Source organism: Centrocercus urophasianus, unplaced genomic scaffold (genome assembly GCF_019232065.1).
Source record: "Centrocercus urophasianus isolate 14NV4802_14NV808 unplaced genomic scaffold, USGS_Curo_1.0 seq_16, whole genome shotgun sequence".
NCBI lineage: Eukaryota > Metazoa > Chordata > Aves > Galliformes > Phasianidae > Centrocercus > Centrocercus urophasianus.
The window spans coordinates 10,609,067-10,628,841 of NW_024884711.1; the positions used below are offsets into that span (position 1 = coordinate 10,609,067).

The 19,775-nt window shown below is 41.3% G+C and overlaps 2 protein-coding genes across 6 annotated transcripts in view; one reads left to right on the forward strand and one right to left on the reverse strand.

Annotated features, from left to right (window-relative positions):
* The window catches only part of LRRC3B (leucine rich repeat containing 3B), a 50,612-nt gene extending 46,270 nt beyond the window's left edge, over nt 1-4,342 (reverse strand). Inside the window, exon 1 of one of the 5 annotated variants that reach the window (XR_006168569.1) lies at nt 1,000-1,310. The gene's annotated coding sequence lies outside the window, so the exon portion shown is untranslated. Of the gene's footprint in view, nt 1-999; nt 1,311-3,752; nt 3,896-4,262 lie in introns of those variants that run through there. The other 4 variants (XM_042817400.1, XM_042817403.1, XM_042817405.1 and 1 more) reach the window with 4 other exon arrangements.
* On the forward strand, nt 2,383-19,349 carry LOC122159341. The gene is made up of 5 exons (XM_042816830.1): nt 2,383-2,461; nt 3,492-3,861; nt 7,820-7,982; nt 16,945-17,047; nt 19,193-19,349. Exons 1-5 carry the CDS (start codon nt 2,383-2,385, stop codon nt 19,219-19,221), a joined length of 744 nt encoding a protein of 247 aa, XP_042672764.1. The 3' UTR covers nt 19,222-19,349.
* Nucleotides 19,350-19,775: the final 426 nt, after the last annotated feature.

The following is a 19,775-nucleotide window of genomic DNA, read 5'->3' on the forward strand; positions in this document are numbered from 1 at the left end:
CTCTCACCATTTGAGGAGAAGTCAAGCTATGGAAGCACTGCAATACACTGATCGATACAGATTACATTTTCCCAGTGAAAGCCCGCCCCTGTCCACTTGATCCCTGCTCATCCACCTTCTACTTTTCTTATGCCTTATTTCCTTCTCTCAAATTTCTACTTACTGTTTGTCTCCCCTTTTACTGCATAACCAGACTTTTTGTTTATTGTTACTTAAATAATTAAATAGTCTCCATTTGCTTTCCTACTTCCAAGGTAGAGCAGCAACCCATCTCTGTGCTATCACTCACTCCTGTCACCTCTCCCTTTCTCTTGTTACTGTACTTTTACAGCACTATTCAGCAGGCAGAGTTCAACTTTCTGCTTCTTTTCAAAGGACAAGTTAGCAACATTACAAAATTGCTATTAAGGTAGGACAAATGTATTTTAAAGACACACAAAGTAGTTGGAGTGATCCAGAAAAGCAAAGGTAAACCACAGTCAAGTGCAACAAGATCTGTAGTGCTAATTTTCATCTCCGTTTAAGTAAAAATTCCAATTACTCAGTTGAATGTCTCTCTGAAAAGGCACCATTTACTCAAGAGGCACTTTTATCTCATCTGTCTGTGGAGCTGAAGCACAGAAAGCTCAGCCCATTCCCTCAGCAAGGCTCCTACTCAATGAAAAGAAGTAAATCTGCCCAACCACAGTGTCTTCCCCAAGTCTCTGGGCGAGCCCCAGCACAGCAGCAAGCCAAACTAAAGGACTGTGCTACAGCCACACAAAATGCTTCATCCTTCAGAAAGGCTCAACTCCACCATTCACCCAGAGCTTTTTTCCTTGCTGTCTCTTCCTTTTGCTTTTCTCCTATTTCTAAGGCATCTGGCCTACTTTGTCTGTTCCCATTTTTCTCTTTCTCTTTCTTTTCATCCTTAAGATGTTCACCAGAGAGAAAAAAAAACAAACAAACAAAGAAAACAAACATCCTCAAGCACATTAATTCAGCTACCATCACCATTACCTTGCTGATGAGAAGCAGGAATCAGGGGCTGCATCAAACCACATGGCAACAGGCCTTCCCCACACACAGTGCTGAAGTCAGCACAGAAAGAAACTGTCTTAAAAACAAACCTGCTTGCTGAAGGAACTTGATAGAGCATTTAAATATCTGGGGGACAGGAATAAAAATTATTTCTCGGTTGGCAGCAGTAAGCATTGTGTTGTTCCAAGTTCAGCCTAGGTCCCTGCATAACACATGGCAGCACAGGCTACAAACACAGCCTCACCAATAGAGTTCATACCAGTGCTGAAGTATCCAACCCAGGCTGCCCTTTCAGGAGATGACTTTTAGTAAATAAGTTAATATTTAAAAAGAGTTGGTCAAACAGGCCAAGGTAAATGCTATGCATTCCATGAACTCCAATAATTTATTCTTGGCTCAAACACTATTTTTTTAAATAAGGTTCTCTTTGCATTGTAAGTGTCTGGTTTTCAGAGCTTTGTAAGAGATTTCCTCATATGTACTAAAAAAATTCACTGGATGAAGCAAAACCACAAAGCTGATTTTGCTGGGCACAGAACACTGATTTAATTCACATTCTCAAGTCAGGACTGATCCAAAGAACTTGCATGCAAATGACAAGGATGGTAGCTACACGTAAATCCTGCAAGTGATCAAAACCGCAATATTCTACATGGAGAAAAGCTCCTTCCTTCATCCACCTCATCAACTGAAACAATAACAACAAATATTTCTACACATTTTTCCGCTTCTTAAATTTTTCATTTCATCAAAAATTGTGAATCCTTCCTGACAGAGATAATCCCTTGTATGATGCATATAAATATTGGGAATGACATAACATGAAACCTCTTAAAAGCGAGATTTAGAAGTGCCTTATTATTTTAAGTGAGCATCTACAGGTGAGTTTGTAGTAGAGCAACACATTTTCTCGGGGGTTTGACACCCAAGTCTGCACTGTAAGAGAGAACAGGTCCATAAACTCCAGTTCTACTGCTAGGAGATTATTTCCTGAGCTGTCCTATGATGTGGTTGTTCTGAAGGTAGCCAGGTTCTAACGTAGCTTCAGCACAAGAAGGAAAAGATTCCTCTCTTCCAAAAGACTTTAAATAGAACCCTGTGAAGCATATGGCAGAGGCAAACCACAACACTTGCTATTCTTTTCATGTTGTAGCAAAGCTCCCAAGGATTTCACCAGGACAGGAATGGATCCAGAGCACAAGCCTCTATAGCTATTAAAAAGATGTTTCGTTTTTACTAATTAATTTGATTAATTTGAGCCAAAACATGCTGATTCTTGACAGCTGCAGATCTGATCCTCCTCCTCGATCACTCTGGTCCTGTTCTCCGAGATGCTAAGCAGCTTCAGCTCGCCCCAAGTCAATGGAAAGCCACCATGAGCTACAGGAGCTCGCCCTGCTCACACCAAAAGCAGTGTTCCTTTACAGCAGACCTCAAGGTGGTAACCCCAGCAGCAACAGCTGAATAAATGCAAGAGACTGGGACTCAAACCCAAGCTACTCCCCACCATAGCCACAGACCTCCCATCAGGGCCAAGAGACACATTCCCTCAGCACGCTGTGTGCGAGACCGTATGACAGTGGGGCCAATTCTGCTGCCTTGAGTCATCGGAGTCACCTGTAGGAGTGATCCCATAGAAACCCATAGCAACTCACACAAGCGAGGGCTGCAGAATCAGCTCAGCAATCACACCACTAGCATTAATTCCAAGCAAGATACAGAAACTCAACTAGAAAACTAGACTCTGAACATAGTAAAGGTTTTGCAAATTAGTTTACTTTACAGCTTAATCACTTTCTTCTTTCCTTCTAAATCAAACGGGAAGCCCATTGTGTGTCTGTCCTTTCTAATTAAATTGCTAAGAAAAATACCAACACGTAAGCCAATGGAACACAGTAGTTCTCTGTATCAAAGCCTTCCAGTTACTGCTTTGTATGACACACACACCTTGCAATTTAAATGCACAAATTGTTAGATAGATTACCACGAGAAGAAATTATTCCCTGCTACTGTTCGGCACTCAGAAGAGGCCGTCCTAGGAAGAGTTTGAGGCTCTAAAAACACTCATTTTTCTTTCCTTGCCAAATTTATAACATTTTGTCAGGATTATTATTTTTAAACAATTACAATCTTCTCATGTTGCTTATTTTGTCATTTCCATATGTATGGAAATACCTCTGGGCTCATTTCTTTAAGACAAATGCTGTACATTGGTTGCTCGATTTTCATTCTGACTCTGTGAGGAGTTGGCTCCTCTGTGCTTCTCAAGTTATCCGACTGCTCTCGCTCCATAATCACACCATTTCTGCTCTCTAGGGACGCTCAGCAAGATTGGGTGATAACCATCAGCCTGAAGGGCTCAGCAATTTTCTGACCGATTCTCTAAAATCTTCTCATTTTTAAGGGAAAGAACCAAGAAGGAAAAGAAAAATTCCCGCTAGCATATCCAAGACTATGTCCTAAATTTTTAGGGAGGGGAAATTCTGGACGCACAGATTCCCAGAAAGGCGAGGGCACAGCTTGCTGCTACCCGCACAGCACCAGGCACACACGCTCTGCCGGCCGCCTGACATTTCCGTGCCGCCCTAAGGTCGCGGCCGTGCCCCGCCGGGTTCCCCACCGCCCACAGCCCCACGCCGCGCACACGGAGCACCCGGGGGCTGCGGCTGCGCCCGGAGACCGCAGCGCCCCCCGCGCCGCTGCCCTACGGGGCTGCGGGCGGCGCAGCTCACCTGGCCGCGGCCAGCTCCGCCGCCGCCCCCGCTGCCATTTGTTGCTCGCGTTCGGAGGGAGCTGCTCTCCTCCCCATCGCCGCCGCCTGCTCCGTAGCAACTGGTCCAGGTAGGTCTCAAAGTGGAAAAATCCCACGGCGACACCAACGGCGTCTTCCCCCCGCTCCGCGCCCCGGCCGCCGCCCGCATGCGGATCGGCGCGACCTCGGCGGTGAACGGGCGCCTTGGAAACCCGGGCACGGCGGCGGGCGCTTTTCCCTTTGCTTTTCGGGATCGGGGAGGGGAACCTCCCCTCCTCGTTTCCCCCGGGCTGCGGGTGGCAGCCCCCCTCCCGGCAGCCTCCGCCCCTTAATTCCCCCTTCCCCCGCTGCCTCGGCTGATCCCCAGCCCCGGCACAGTACGGCAGCCCCCGGGCAGCGGCAGCAGCGACGTTCGCCTCCCTCCCTCCCCTTCGACATTTCTCGTGGTGCCGCCTCCCCCAAACCGTGCCCGCAGGACCCCGCAACTCACATCGCAGAGCGGCGGCGCCTCCCGCAAAACTTCGCGGCGCGACTCGGCTCGGCGCGATTCGGCTCGGCGCAACAGGCAGCGCAGCCTCACCTGGCGCGGAGCCGCCGCGCCATGGGAGCGCCGGGCGGAGCCTGCCGGCGGCACGGCCGGGGCCGGGGCGGCGGGGCCGGGGAGCAGCCACCGCCCGCCCGCCCTCCTGCCTCCGCCGGGCCGGGCGGCTCTGCCTGCCGCCGCCGCTCCCTCCTGCCCTGCGCTGCGGCTGCAGGCAGCGGGAGGGAGGAGAGAGCAGAGGGGGAGGCAGGGAGGGAAGGAGGAGACTCCCCTCGCGCTCCCGCAAGCACGGCGGGAGATGTTCCCCCGGAGTGCTGATGCCGGCGGGATGCCGCTCCCCTCCAGGCCGGGATGCTCGGGGCTCTCCTCGCAGGTTCCGGGGCAGGTGTGCGGGGGGTTCCCGGGGTGCCACAGCTCTCGCCCCGATGCCCTCACGGCTCCTCTGCAGATCCTGAATAAGGGTTGTTGCGTATCCAATGTGAATGAAAGAATAAAAAATTAAACTCTTACTGCCAGCTGATAATACTCGATTTGGCCAACTTGCTGCCGCACCGTTTTGGCTGCAGTAGATGAGCCTGCTCTGCACCCAACCCAACCAACCCTTTGCCATGGTCATGTGTAAAATGCTTTGATTTTACCAGGGTGGGCTTCTCCTCTAACCTACAGGGGTGCTTCTGTGAAATAGACCTTCAGATTAGGCTTGAAGGAACATCGCCAGGGGTTTTCTCTCACTCAAACAGACTTCATTTGGCACCTCTTTACACAAGCTATGCAAAGTGAACTTCCTATTTACCTTGGGGAAGAAGGGTCCCTGTGGTCTGCCTCCCACTGACAGTGCCTGCAGAAAGAGGATTTGGGAAAGATTCACCTTCTATGTGTATCTTATTTATTTCCTTTAGGTGAAAGTCTTCTTCAATGCACTACAGAGCAGAAAAGGAATCGGCTTGAATTTCCTCAGTAATGTTTTTGCCTCTAACTAAACAAACCTGTGCTATCTTCGTGTAGGCCATTTTAAAGAGAAACTGCTGGGTCAGAAGGACAACACTTATGGCCGTGGATAGATGGCCTATTTCAGAAGTAAGAAGGAAAAATACACTATAAATAAGCTGCTAAATGCCATTCTCCATCATTAAGACTCAATCCTGAGAACTTCTAACCAAGTAAACACCCCCCTGAATAATTTGTCTGAATCATATTGACAAGATAATGTAGGACCAGACCTTTGCATTGTACCAAACTCTTCCTTCTTTGCTCTTAGGAATATTTGCAAATTGGCTCATAAACATTCTTATACATGGCCATCATTTTACAATCTTACTGGTGTAAGAGAAAATAGAAAATATGACAGAAGTTGATAAAAATCACTTCTGTCAGTTTATTACATGTTCCTCTCATTCTCTGACTGACTCAACTCAGCTTTGAGGACACAATCACACAAAAAACAAAAACTCAGTACATGAGCCCACATTCCTGCTGACAGTGGGTTGGGTGGTGCCCCAAAGCAGCATTATAAGGAACCATGACCAGGCTGCCAGCCCTATATTATTTACAAAGGGACATGCAGTAAGATTCTCAGTGGGACACAATGAGATTGTCAGGCTCCGAGATTTTTGTTCCTTTCACTGAAGCTGACTTAGATTCATTTCAAGACATTCATATGGACAATTGCTGAGAAACCCAAATCTATAATGCAGGAGCCTTTTTTTTTTTTTTTTTTTTTTTCTTCCAAATTCAACTGTGTTTATATTATTACTGTTGAGAATATAGGTGTCAGACAACAGGGTACGGCATCCACGGTGGATGCACTTGATAGTCCATACCCACAGTACAGCATTCATATCAGAGACACTAAAAATCTCCTTGGAGTGACTTGCTGCAAAAGTATTTTTTAAATGAGAAAGATTGGCTGATCTTTTCATTTGGGTAAACAGCAAAAAGTAATTCTTTGATTAGATAAAAATCCCATCTCTCCACTGTGGTAAATTCCCTTTAAAATTGAATCTCAAGAAGCATTTTGCGGACTGAATCATTTATATAATTATTGTAACAGTATAAGGGAAGATGGATCCCAGCTTGCATGACTTCACTTGCCACATTACCTATGGTGTTATTCATCCTGTAGACTTGTGCATGATTCCTTATACTAAGAATAAAGAACATCCCGAAGTACAGAAATATTTATTCTTGTTGATGAAATCTCAGTTCTGCAGTTCTTAAAACAAGTTTTCTGACCAGCTGCATGCAAGTAACTGGTTTGCAGGTTTGTATTCAAAGACTCTCTTCTTAGAGCAGCTAAGTATCTGTAACTTCAGCTGGAATTAATGGCCGTTTAGTGTATCTTTGTAAAGGAAAAGAAAGTAGTTTTTTTTTTTTTTTCTGGGAAAGATTACTGTAAAGTGATGCATTGGCTGTTAAAAATGTCAGAGATTTGTAAGAACTGAAATACAGCTGATGTCATGCTACCCCGCAGTTGGCTGTGTGTGTAGTAGGAAGAATGTGCTATTATTGGTGGAAGAAACTTCATTCTCAAGAACACGCCTCATGAGCAGCCCCACTAGTGGATTTCTCATAGGCTTATTGTCTCACACATTCATTTCATATGATAAATAAAAGTCAAAGGAGTAATCCTCTCTTAGGAAGGAATATAAGTCTAACGGAGAAGGTCATTTGGCTGCCTTCAGATAAGAAAGGAATTGCTAATACTTGCTGACTTCTACGCATAGCTATTGAAATTAAGCAGCATGAAATGATAGGCGATGCCAGATGGTTGTTAAGTTTACCTCATAAAACAATTTTGATCAGAGTTCATAAATATTAGAGGACCCAGTACTACCATCCTGATTATTTTTTTCTGATGCAAATGAACCACTGTAATTCACTGACACTGTTTGTGAATAAGGCTTATTCATGCAAATATGATTTCACAGAATCAGATCCTTAAAAAAATTATGAACATTAACAAAATATTTAAATGGCTAAATCAAAGGATGATCTAGTATTATCAGTCCTTAAAGCTTTCCAGATATTCACAACCTTGTGCAAAACCAACTCTTCTTCCAGTGCTTAAATAAACTGAGTGACCTCCTTCTTATCCATTAACTAACATTCCTTTTTACTAGAGGGCTCATTCTTTTCATAGCCAACAGCATATGGAGTCCACATGCTAAAAGTAGATACATCCAAGAACTAAATCATCTAATTGCCTTATCTTAAGGCTTAAGTATGTGTACGAGAGTTTAGAGGGAATATTTTTTCTGTTCATGGGTCATTGTAAATTTTTGTAGAGGACAGTGCAAATACATATGTCAGGGGGACATTCTCCTTGACATGACTGTGCTCAATAGGAAGACACAGACAGGGCCCAGAGCAATAATCTGCACCGAGCCATAACAGCAGCAAAAAGTGTGAAATGATGCATCGTGGGAATTCTAAAAGCAACACCAACTCCAGTGCTCACACTATAGCCATGTTCCTAAATTGGGTATCTGCTTCTACTGTCTCTGTAGGTCAGTGATGTCAACAAACTTCATGCTCCTCTCAGCCCACGGGCACCACCACTGCATTTATAGATGCCGAGGTTTTGTCCCAAGAAGAATAATGGAGAGAAGTGATCTTTGCAGAGAGCCACCACAAATCCTTTGCATACTGCAATTTCCATTGGTACCTCTGGTAAAATATGCATTGTTCTGGAGTCCATCTTGCTTCCTGATGCTGCGCTTACAAGGATTGGAGGACTGGACCTGAAATAATTTCTTCAAGATGTACCAATAGTTCCTGATTTTGTGTATTTGACAAGTTCTGTCATATTGAATGATCTTGCCAGCTTCGCACATACTCCCCTTTCTATGTAGTGAGGAGCTGCTCTGTATTAAAGAATAGAGCTTCTGGTTTATATAACAGAAAATCCTTAGATTGTCAATAATTCATTAGCTCTGAAAGAGAAACAGCAGCTGTAAATAAGCTCAACTTGTACAGCTTATACTCCACCTAGCTCTGATTTAGAGAAAAATATAAGTGGTGAAGAACCGTGTTCTGCCATGCACCATCCAAAGCCTGAAATTGGTGCTTGAGCTGCTCACAAGATAGTATGCATTTCGGGGATGCTTAAATATTAAAGAAAGAACTGGAAAATAGATATATTTCATGCTAATCAAACTGAGTTAGTAGGGGGTTAGATCTTGTCAGACATTCCAGTGCAGTTTTTGGTTATTTAGGAGATTTATATAAAAGTAGTCGTACGGTTAGGACAGACTTGGATTTCTGCAAGGCACTTGGCTTAATACTACATGACATTTTGATTTCCAGTCTTGCATTACACAGAATTAACAACTCACACATTATGGGGATTAAGAAGTGTCTCACTGACAAATTTTAAAATGTAGCCTTTTAATGGGGAGGTTTCATTCAATGTGGGGAGCTTTCCCAGCAGAGCCAGAAACAGTCTTTATCTAATACAATTTTATATTGTTTTCAGCAGCATAGACCAAGATAAAATCTGTGCTTTTAAGACTTGTATATGACACAGTGTATTTTAGCACAGTAAATAAAGAAGATATATTACTTCTGCAGTGATCTGATTTGGCTAAATGATCACTGTCCAGCAGGCTGCACACTAAATTCATTTTAATGCATTCAAATGCAAATTAATACCTCTGGGGATCAAAAGCTTGTAGGAATGGGTACTGTCTCAAAAAGCAGAGACTTGAGGAATGACAAAAAAAGTGATTACCCTGGATAATCACTCCTAACAGAAGATCTCAGTGCAAAGCTATGGCAAGGACCCAGCACAGTCCTTGCATGTTCCTAAAATAACAAGCACAGTTCTGGTGCTTGCACTTTAAAGAAGGTGAGAAAATATTGGAGAAAATCCAAGTAGTTTGCATGTCAAGCACATGTCTTGTGATGGGAGGCTTAAAAAGCTGGGCATATTCCACTTACCCAAGAAAAGGTTGAGAGGATACGTGGAAAAGACAACAGGTAGTGGTGAGCTTTTTCACTCTTGCTGACAAAAGCACAACTAAATCCACTGACTGGAAGTTTAAGGTTAGATGTAATCAACCTTGAAATCAAATGCAATTTCCTAGCAGTAAAGATAATTAAACTCCATAAGAGCTTATAAAGGGAGGTGGTGCACTCACCATGGCTTGATACTGTCCTAAAAACTGTCTTTCTTTCTTAAATATTGGCTTTACTTCAGCTTCTGGGAGAACTAATGGCCAAGGGAGCCTCAAACAAGCAGGAAAGGAAGGTCATGTCAGGCAAGATTCCCTGGTGATCCCTTGAGCCCTACATCCATTAGAATGTTGCATCTGTGCAGCTTCTTCCATTATGGCTGAAACAAGATGGCTTGAATTACACCCTTCCCTTTCAGAGATTTGCAGGTTGGCATTAAGGTAATGAGTATAATCAAATTCTGTACTCAAGGGCTCCAGTTGGCTGTCTACAGAGGTGAGGAAGAATCCCTTCCCATTCCTCCCAGAGGATATTTGGCCTGATATATTCTGCAGTATGTTTTTCCCTTCCCTTGAAGCATGGATTATTCATTTTGCTGTAGCCAGGAAGAGAGTAAACTAATGCAGAAAATATTCTTAGACATCTGAAGCCTGGGTCTGAATTCAGTCAAGTCCAAGAGGAGTAGAGAATTTTTTTGCTCAAATTGGCAAGGATGGTGATTTTTTGCAGAGATTTTCTCTGTGATTATCTGGGCATATAAGGACTAATCAGTTCTCGGGAATTGCAGGAGTCTCAGATACTGCTTCAGGCACACAGCAGTTTGGCTTCTCATGGAATAAAACACCATGGGCTAATGAAAGTAACTGTCTCAGCCTTGAGGTACATCTACAACATCTAATAGCCACTGGAACACAGGGCATCAGACTAGGCAATATAATAATCTCTCTTGGCCCTAAACTGTGGGGAAATATAGAGCTTGTACATAACAGCTCCAATTTTCCCAGTGCCCTTGGGAATGTGAGGAAGCAGGTGTTCACATTGTGAGTCACAAATGCCAAGCAGTCTCCAGAACCACTGGTCAGGAACAAACAGACCCACAGAGAATTCAAAAACAAAGCAATACCTGCCAAAATTTAAATTTAAGAAAAAAAAAAAAAAAAAGAAAGAAAAAAAGAAAGAAACATAAAACATGGCTTTTTGCTTGAAGGTCTTTGCCTTGGCAAGCTTGGAAAGAATGCTTCAGAGATGTGTCTGCCTTTAGCAGCAGAGAGCTGGCCTACGACTTCCACCATCTGTATTACCTCCCTGCCTACACCAACAGGACAGCTAGACAACATGGTTGTGAAGAAGCCCCATTCAAAGCAGCTTTTTTTTTTTTTTTTTTTTTTTTTTTTAAGATTTCCAGCCCTAAGCTGAGAAGTGGTTCATTTTCATAGCATGTGAATATGCTCAGCATCTCTGAGTGAGAAATCAGATATCTAACACCTTGTCTGACAAAGCATTCATAGAGGCACTGTGGTGTTCTACTATAGCTTCTTATGGAAAACTGAATACACAGAAAGTAGCTGTTCCTGTATGTAAACTAACATAGCTGGCAGTAACTTGTTTCAAAATGCTTACCCAGGCAGTCATAGAAAGGACTGAAAGAAAGCCAACTCACATTGGTGAAACAGGACAGAAAGCACGTATGTATTTATCACGCCAGTAGAGATACGCATCTCCTCAACTTACTGCCTCTCAATTGCATACTTATAAAATGACAATGTTGTACTAATCACTAGCGTAATTAATAGTGAGACACTGCAAATTACCCATTATCAAAATGAGTGACAATCTGTAATGTTCCAAAGTGTTTACACCTGGCAACATGCAGCAGCACAGTAAGTATAGCTTCATGTAATGCTCACTGTCACAAGACTGTGGATACCTTTTTTCTGCTGGAGCACAAGAGGCAAGGATGCTTTATTAGCCTCAACTCATAAAAATATTCTTCTTTGTTTAGATTTATCACAGGTTCCTCCAAAACTACAGATGTATTTAAGAAATGGGCTTGTCTTCTTGACTATATGTGCAGACTATGAACGAGGTTTCCCAAACAAATCCTCTGTTGCATAATTCTGCCTGTCATTTTTAATAGGTAGATGGAAAAAAATAGCATTAAGAATCATTGGTTACAATGGGACATACAAGGAGCAACCAGCAGTATCTCATAATCTATTTGTATGACATCTGGGCAGCAAATGGGAAACTTTGGTGGATTTATCATGTTACTGAAACAGAAGAAAAAGAGATGTAAGGAAAAGGTAATCCAGAAACGACTAGCAGCAGCATGTAAGGTTTTCATCCTAGGCTTGAACATCTGAGACATTGTTCAAAGGATAGTGAAGACATTTCTTAATTTATGTACAACATGATTTAGAAAAATGTCACTGCTCTGGAAAACAGTCATGGTACCCAGGATATGTTATGCTGAGTCTTAAAATAATCAACTTGATGTTTTGGGCTGAGTGTTTAAATTATGTCTATTATTTTTAATTATGTTTATTATTTTTATGTAGAAAACTGTTAGCTGAACTCCTTGAGATATTGTATGTATTTTCAGAACATACATATTTCATCTGACATTTATAAAATATTTTACATTACTAAAATGAGAAATATGGTATTCCCCAGAGAAACTGCCAACATAAGATCCTGATCTTGGAGATATTTCTACATCTGCTCTATATTATGCACAAAAATAATGCTATTGACTTCCAGTAAGCTTTTTAAAGGACTTAAGTTCACAGTGTGTCTTTCATTGACTAACATTTTTAACAACATAAATGCACACACAGGTTGAACAAAGTATGTAAATTAAACAATCCCTCATGCTTAATCACTCCATCATCTAGATAAAATGGGAAGGTATATGCAATTTCAAATTAATTCTTGCTCATAAGATGAAAACTGCTTAAGAAAAGTTGCTATTAGTATCAGATCACTTTCTTTTTTTTCCAACCAGTTTGTTAAAAATGCTTTTCTCTTCCATGAAATTATTTTCATTTATTCAAAATTAAGTAATAATACAATGGGGGTATATGTTATGGTGCAGTAACAGGCATGACAGAGGAGATGACCTGGCAATACCATGTACATATCCCACATGTGAAGATTTCCTTCACTTCACATATGTCAGATATCAGCTGTCAGCTATTCCTTAGTACTACTGTTCTTCAGCCCTGGATATCAGGAAAGATGACTGAAACACTAAGAAGATGTGCATTTTTCCCCACTTGTAAGCTAAACTCTGAGGAAAAGCTGTCAGAGATTTAACATAGTATTGTAAATATTCTTCAACATCCTCCAACTTAGGAGCATACTACCAAAGTATGGGGGTTGGACTCGATGATCTCTGGAGGTCCCTTCCAACCCCTACAATTCTGTGATTCTGTGAAAGAAAGTCTAATGGGAACCTCCCATTGAGTTAAGCTTTGCCAGTGCAACCTGGGTGGAGCAGCACCATGAACACACCAGAGGTCCTGGGAAAATGAGAAGCATGATCACCATCACTATGCCTTTAGAAAGGGAGACAAGCATGACTTTATCCCTAAGGATGCTCAGAAAGTGATTTTTTGTTAGCAGGCACTGATCTCAGGCTAATTGCCAATGCTGACGTTACTGGTTCTCAATAGTGATCTACAAGACAACCATAAAAGAAAACAAAAGAAGAAAGAGGATCAAGTAAACAGAAACATTTTAAATGCAATTGCCTCCTTTTTTCCTGTCAATAAAATCAGACTTTTTGCTCTTGTTTAACTAGTTGAGTGCACAAATTATGGCTAGATGTCTCATTAACCGTTGTGCTGAATGGCACTAACAGCTGCCATCCAAAGAGTGTTTAATCTGAATCCACGTTAGACCCACTTAAAATCAGTGATCTGCCAAGAACTCTTTCAGGCTCAGTGGAGTATCCAAACCTGTTAGTTAGAACTGGCCACTGATCACAGGAGAGTAATTGCCTCAGATGCCCAACAGGCCAAAGCAAATACATCACGAATGCATGATTTTTCCGGTTGAGGGGTTTGTTACTAGAGGTACCATTTCCCTCCCTGAAAAAGCAGCTGGAGCTTAGAACTTCTCTGTTTCAATATATATTATGAAAATCAATTATCCTGTGATATATTCATTTAAATTAATTTAAATTATAAATAAGTAAACAGGATTTGGCCTGACTATTGCTAGCTTGGAGGAACCAATGAGACAAGGTCTCAAAATAACACTGCCTCCAGTACTGGTTCACCAAGAGGATAGTCTTGTAATAATAGTCATATCAGAAATGCCTAAAATCATCTGAATTAATTTTAAAATGGTCTCTGGGAAGCAGCTGAGCAGGGACTTAGAGGAAGAGAATGAGAGAGAGAAAAGTGAGGACATTAAAATGGACTGATTAATAAAATACAAATACAGACAAAGCTGTGCAGCTGGGGTTTTACACCAGCATTTAAAAATAGCAACACATTATTCTGCTTCTGGACCTATATCACTTTAAATCTTTTAGAAACATATTAAAATTACTCAAAGAGAATTTTGTTGAAAAGCTCCCTAGAGTTACACATGATAATTAAAAAGAGGTTCATTGTAAATCCTTCTGTCTAGTTCAACAGTATTATCTGCTTACAGACAGCCCTCAGAGGGCAAAGTCGCAGCCTTGGTCTGGCAAAATTATTGCCCAGTGATGATGCTTTCTTTGTGCTTACAGTAACTCAGCCTGAGCACAGTAACAAAGGATTTTATATATGGCTGCTACAGCATCAGGAGAAAAAACATCAAGAACATCACTGTTTATATTAATGAGACATTTCTGAAATAGCATTATTTGTCTAAAACAGAGGACAGATCAGCTTTAGAAGTCAAGGAGAGCCGGCAAGAAGCTTGGAGAATCAGTTGTAGTTCAATCTTCCATCTGAGCAAAATACTACCATTCTCTAGATCACATAGAGACATTATGAAATTAATCTTAAAAATGAACTTGAGAGAGCTGAGTGATTGAAATCCAGTTATCTGAATGGTAAGATCATAGTGTCCATGTGTTGAGCAGATCATCGTCTTAGGAATATGATTCAGTAAAAAACAGCAGAAAGTAATATTGTAATTAATCTGGAACTTTGTACTGAAGGAAAAGGAGAACTGAATTTCAAGCTCTTGTTAGTCATCACTGAGGCAAGACATATCTAAATCTGATCTACAAAGAAGCAGATTTTTGAAGCAGTGTACCACCAGTCTCCATTGGGCATGCAAAATTGCACTGCATTTCGGAATAGCATCTACTCTAAAGCAGAAGACTAGCACAGACCTGTGCAACTGTCTTTCATTTAAGTCTTCAAGACAGAACTGATGTCTTGACCTCTTCTTCACCCTAATGTCAAGGAGTGATTTTCATCCTATTCCTATTTTCCTGGTTCTTTATATTCACAAGTAAGGAGGGCTTGAGCAGCACTTCTTAAATGTGCTGAGAATTCTTATAGTGGGTCTTTGTGTGCAAATCTTGTGCATGCTTTCCAGAGTGAGTAAAGATGTGGCCTCTTATGATGGAACTATAATGGAACAACTTATTTGCTTTCATGAGAGCTACACAGGCACCTCCTTGTTTCTTACAGTTTAGTTTGAATTGTTGCTTTCATTATGAACCTATTAGTTCAGGGCTTTAACAGAGCCAAGCAGCTCTGCTTCAGGCTACTATTTGGCTCACACCACCACCAGTACAAGAGTAATGGTTTGTTTGGACAATTTAATAAAATTAAGTATCTCAGCAGCCTCCAGGCTCAAAGACAAGCAAAAATGCATGTGCATGATTTCAGATTTTGCAAATTGTATTCAGATTTCAGAAGACATCTTAAAGGAAAAATAATAAAAAAAGGAAGTTCCTTAATTGAAGGTAGTTGCCTTGTCAAATTAAGCAAAAACTCCGCTAAAATATTGGCTGGCATCCTAATGGATAAAAATAATGTTCAAAGACAGCACAGTAACCAATAGAAATTCCATGGAATTTATCCTTAAAAGTCTAGTGATGATTAAATTACCACAATGTGAGTCATCTGAAGCGGCAAGGTGTGACAATGAACTGCATGCTTCCATCCTTTGTAAAGTTCTGAGGTGCGTTAAAGAGCACTTCGCACCTGATTGTTTGTGTAATTGTCACTGATTGAGAAAGATGTAGTTCAGTAACAAGCTAAGCAACTTTCGTCATTAGGAATCAACAAAGAACTCATATTCCAAAGCATTTATTAAAGCTAAAATCATTACAGAAGAGAGGAGTTTGAAAGCTGCTGCAATATATGCACAAGAAACAAACATACACAGTATACATTTTATTAGAAATATTTTTTTCCTGTGCCAGTTATTCTCTACATTTTCACATTTTCAAAACTGAGAATGAAGCGTAGTGGGAGTCAGTGTTAAAAGCCTTCAAGTGACAATTTCAGTTTAGAGCCTTTCAGACGAATGAGTGGATGACATAGGAAACTGGTCTAGTCTATACAGTCCTAAACAGGGCCACTCATTAAGAGCCAGTCAGAAGTGTGGTTGATCATCCAACTCCTGTAGAGGACTGATGAGCAGCCCTAAGGAACAAGTGTTCCGGGCTATGTGGTCCCTTTTCCACATCACAGATGAGCAGGCAGGCTGTTGGACAGAAGATGCTAAGACAGGGGAGGTATTTGTGCTCTCTTTTGCTAGGAAGTGGTGTTGAATTGTCTAGAACAGCATAGTGTTGGAACAAAAAGTGGCACATCTTTGTGATTTTTTTCCCCCCTCTTCTTTGTAATAAAGAATGAACTTTAGAGGATAACAGTTGTCTTAGTTCCACTGACTTCAGTCGAGCTCTGAGAGTCTATGCCAGTATCTGCAACTGGAAGCTTTGGAATCACAGAATCATACAATCACCAAGGTTGGAAAAGATCTCCAAGAACTGGTCCAACTGACCACCCACCACAAATACTCCTCCCCTAACCATGCTCGTTAGTATCACATCTACATGTTTCTTGAACACCTGCAGGGTCGGTAACTTAACCACCTCCCTGTGCAGCCCATTCCAGTGCCAAATCACTCAAAAAAATTTTCCTAATAACCTGAATCTCCCTTGAAGCAACTTGAGGCCATTCCTTCTAGTCCTATCACTAGTTAAGTGGGAGAAGAGGCTGATCCCCACCTCATCAAAACTTCATTTCAGGCAGTTGTAGAGAGCAATAATGTCTCCATTGAACCTCCTCTTCTCCAGACTAAGTAATCCCAGTTCCTCAGCTACTTCTCAAAAGGCTTGTTCTCCAGACCCCTCAAGCTTCACTGTCCTTCTTCAGACATGCTCCAGGTCCTCAATATCTTTCTTGTAGTGAGGGGCCTAATACTGAAGGCAGTACTTCCATAATCATTGAAATACATGCATACAAATACCACGTGTTTTAGAGGAACATTCTGCATTGAAAAAGGCTGCAAACATTTCATAAAACAGCACCATTTTTGTTGACTGTGTACTCTGCAGTCACCTTCGCTGCAAATTGCTGGCATGGCTGTATTGCAGAATGCATAGACAAATGCTCTGCCCTCACATTCCCCTAGACTACATGTGGGATGAAGGAAAAGAAATTTCTCCAGCTTGATTTCTTCAAAATATTGAGGTTCATATCTCTTTGGTATACAGGTTCCTTTACAAATGCCTGGCAGTTACACTCATTTTTGGAGTAACCTAACACATTTGAAGAAGCTGCAAGGAATGCACAAAAAAGCCTACAGGAATAACATGTGTAAGTCTTCAAAATAAAATACTGTAGTTGCCATATCTTACTGCTTTACTGCTTGTAATATGGATGACGGTATTCATGAGATTTTTTTTTCCCAGGCATCAATTTGAGCTATGTTTAGTCCCCCAAATGATATTCGTTTCAGTTTCTTGGAATAAAAAACCATGTTCAAAAGTCTCTAATCAGGCAAAGATCTCTGTGAAGAGCAATTTATTCATTACTGCAGTAATGAGAACACACCCCCTCCTGACAAGGAAGAAATTGTGCAACTAGTCGGTGAAATCCATTCCATTATATACCCTGAGTCTGAGGCAGGTAATGCCTCTGCATGGTTGAGCACTCCACTCAGTGGTTGAGCGTCTCTGGCTCATGGTCTTCCCAACACCATTGCTACATTTCCATACAAGGTCTGTTACCAACCCGTTGTTTTTAGGTATGTTCTGTACTTTTTATGGCAACAGGAGGACAATATTTTCAAAAATTTTAACTGTTTCTCCTAAAAGGATGGAGATTCCCCATCTCTCCTATCTGTATACATTTTGTTGATTAAAACATGGTTTCATAAATATCTCCAAAAGTGCTTGTAGTCTCATCTTTTTTTTTTTTTTGTATATACCTTATTTTCAAAACCTACATTTCAGTATAATCAACACAAGTGTATTAACACTTGTAATTACCTATTGAAGCCTCTGTCTTTTTTGACCCCATTAGAATGTCTGTTGGAATAATCCAGATAGAGTCGTGCCCCGTAAGTAAGTATAGTAAGGGGAATAGGTGCCCTTACCTATGGAGATTTGTGGAGTTTCAGTCAGATGAAGGAAAAGGACTAAGTAGAAGCTGAAAGTCTATAATGCAGAAGAAGTACTTGGAAGAGATCCTTAATTTTCGTGCTATCCAGGATAATAACTGAGATCAGCCATCATTTGCAGCTGTTCTGGGATATATCACAATGAACAGAGATTAGCCATTATTATTCAGCATCTGTTTCAGTGTCCTCAATATCCTATAAAATTCTATGCTTTACCTGATTGGGCTGGGAGGAGAAACAAACCAATAAATCTGGTTTTATTATGATTATGTTACCAGTCTGGGGCTAAATGAACTTCAAATATAATGCCTGGGAATACTAGATAATCATCTTCCAATCATACGAGTAGCTATTAAGAAGTGGACTGAGGTATAGAAATATTGTTCAAAGTTTTTTCTTAATCTTCTAGCAATTAGAATAGTCATTTATTATTAATCATTAGTGCCATCCATCACTATCAGGACCAGCGGATGTCAGTGCAGTTGGAGAAATGCTTATCCCCCCCTTACACAAGGAGCAGCAATCGGAAATGAATTGTCAACTCTGCAAGTCAGCTCTAACTTAGTATACCCTAAATGGTTTGGAATCTTAGAAATGCCCCTCACTTCCATGTCCCAGAGCCCCCATGGAGACCAGCAGAGTGTCAGCAAACTAAGTGCATTTCTAACAGCAACCAAAAAAGGGGGGGGGTGTACAATCAACAAGTGTACAAAGGTTAGGCTTAGTAAGATTATCATGATTGAAAGATAATCAAAATAAATGCTCACCAGTGCCATAGGCTCACAGCAAACTCCACAAGAAGCAATCTCCAGAAAGAGATCCTTCTCCAGCAGCAGTCAGCACTTAAATGGGGTCTAGGAGAGGTGCAGCAAGGCTCCACCCCTTCCATCATACAGCTGAATCACCTTCACCTGTGCTCCCACAGCTGACTCAGTGCTCACCTCAGGTGATCAATCAGAGGTTCAGACCATGATCAACAGTTCCCATACAGGGGGAAAATGCAGAGCTTCCAATACTGAACTTTCATGATCAACATTTTTTACTAGTGAGATTGTGAAAAACACTGGAGAGGCTTGGTAGTATTCCAGAAGGGAGGTATATCCATCACTAACACGGGTGGCTAATAGCTCAGTTCTGTAGGTTCAGTAACTTCTTGCATGAAATGTTTCATTTTAAAAGACACAGGTGGAGGACAATGAATTATTTGAGCAATGTGTTTATAATGTATACTCAAACCTCATAATTAAAATTATACATTTTATCTTAACTGTGTATGACTGACTTGCAAGGATTACTTTCAGGACCACCCTAATTGTCATGTGTTCTATTTTTCCACACAGCTATGACAGAAATCACAGCTGATGAGTAAAAGCCCCTAACACCAACCCTTTGAGGACTTTGAGATTTTATGAGCTAATGCTAAGACTGTACTCCTTTTGTAAAACACTAAGTTTTCAGACACTAAAAAAACCAACAGAGATGAAGTAAAATATGTTAATAACCTGAAACAGTGAGTATATCAAATGGACTTTATATAACATATGTAAAATGTAAAAATTCAGTAGCAGATCAAGCATTAAGCCTTTTTTTGTCAGCTGCAAGAATAAAGAGATAAACTACAGTTTGTATCCCCCCCCCCCCCCAAAAAAAAAAAAAACCCAAAAACCTCTTCTTTGTAATATAAATGAGTTCTCTAAGTGAGAATCTTTGCAGAGAATGAACATTAGCAACAATCAGTCATCAAAATGGGGTCAAGAAACACAAACCTTTGCAGAAGGAATCAGTATGCTTCACTCTTACAACAGCCTCCCAGGCAACCAGGCTGCTCCAAGTATTTATATCTGAAACGATCTCTGTTTGCAGGCTTCAGATCAGCAAGGAGGAACTACAGAGCCTTCTCTTTTTTTTTTTCAGCCCTATCTG

Coding starts and splice junctions, on each gene's coding strand:
- LOC122159341 (XM_042816830.1), top strand. CDS start 2,383: ATGGAAAGCCACCATGAGCTACAGGAGCTCGCCCTGCTCACACCAAAA. Junction 2,462..3,491: donor TTACAGCAGACCTCAAGGTG/GTAACCCCAGCA, acceptor CTAAATTTTTAG/GGAGGGGAAATTCTGGACGC. Junction 7,983..16,944: donor AATTTCCATTGGTACCTCTG/GTAAAATATGCA, acceptor TTTGGTATACAG/GTTCCTTTACAAATGCCTGG.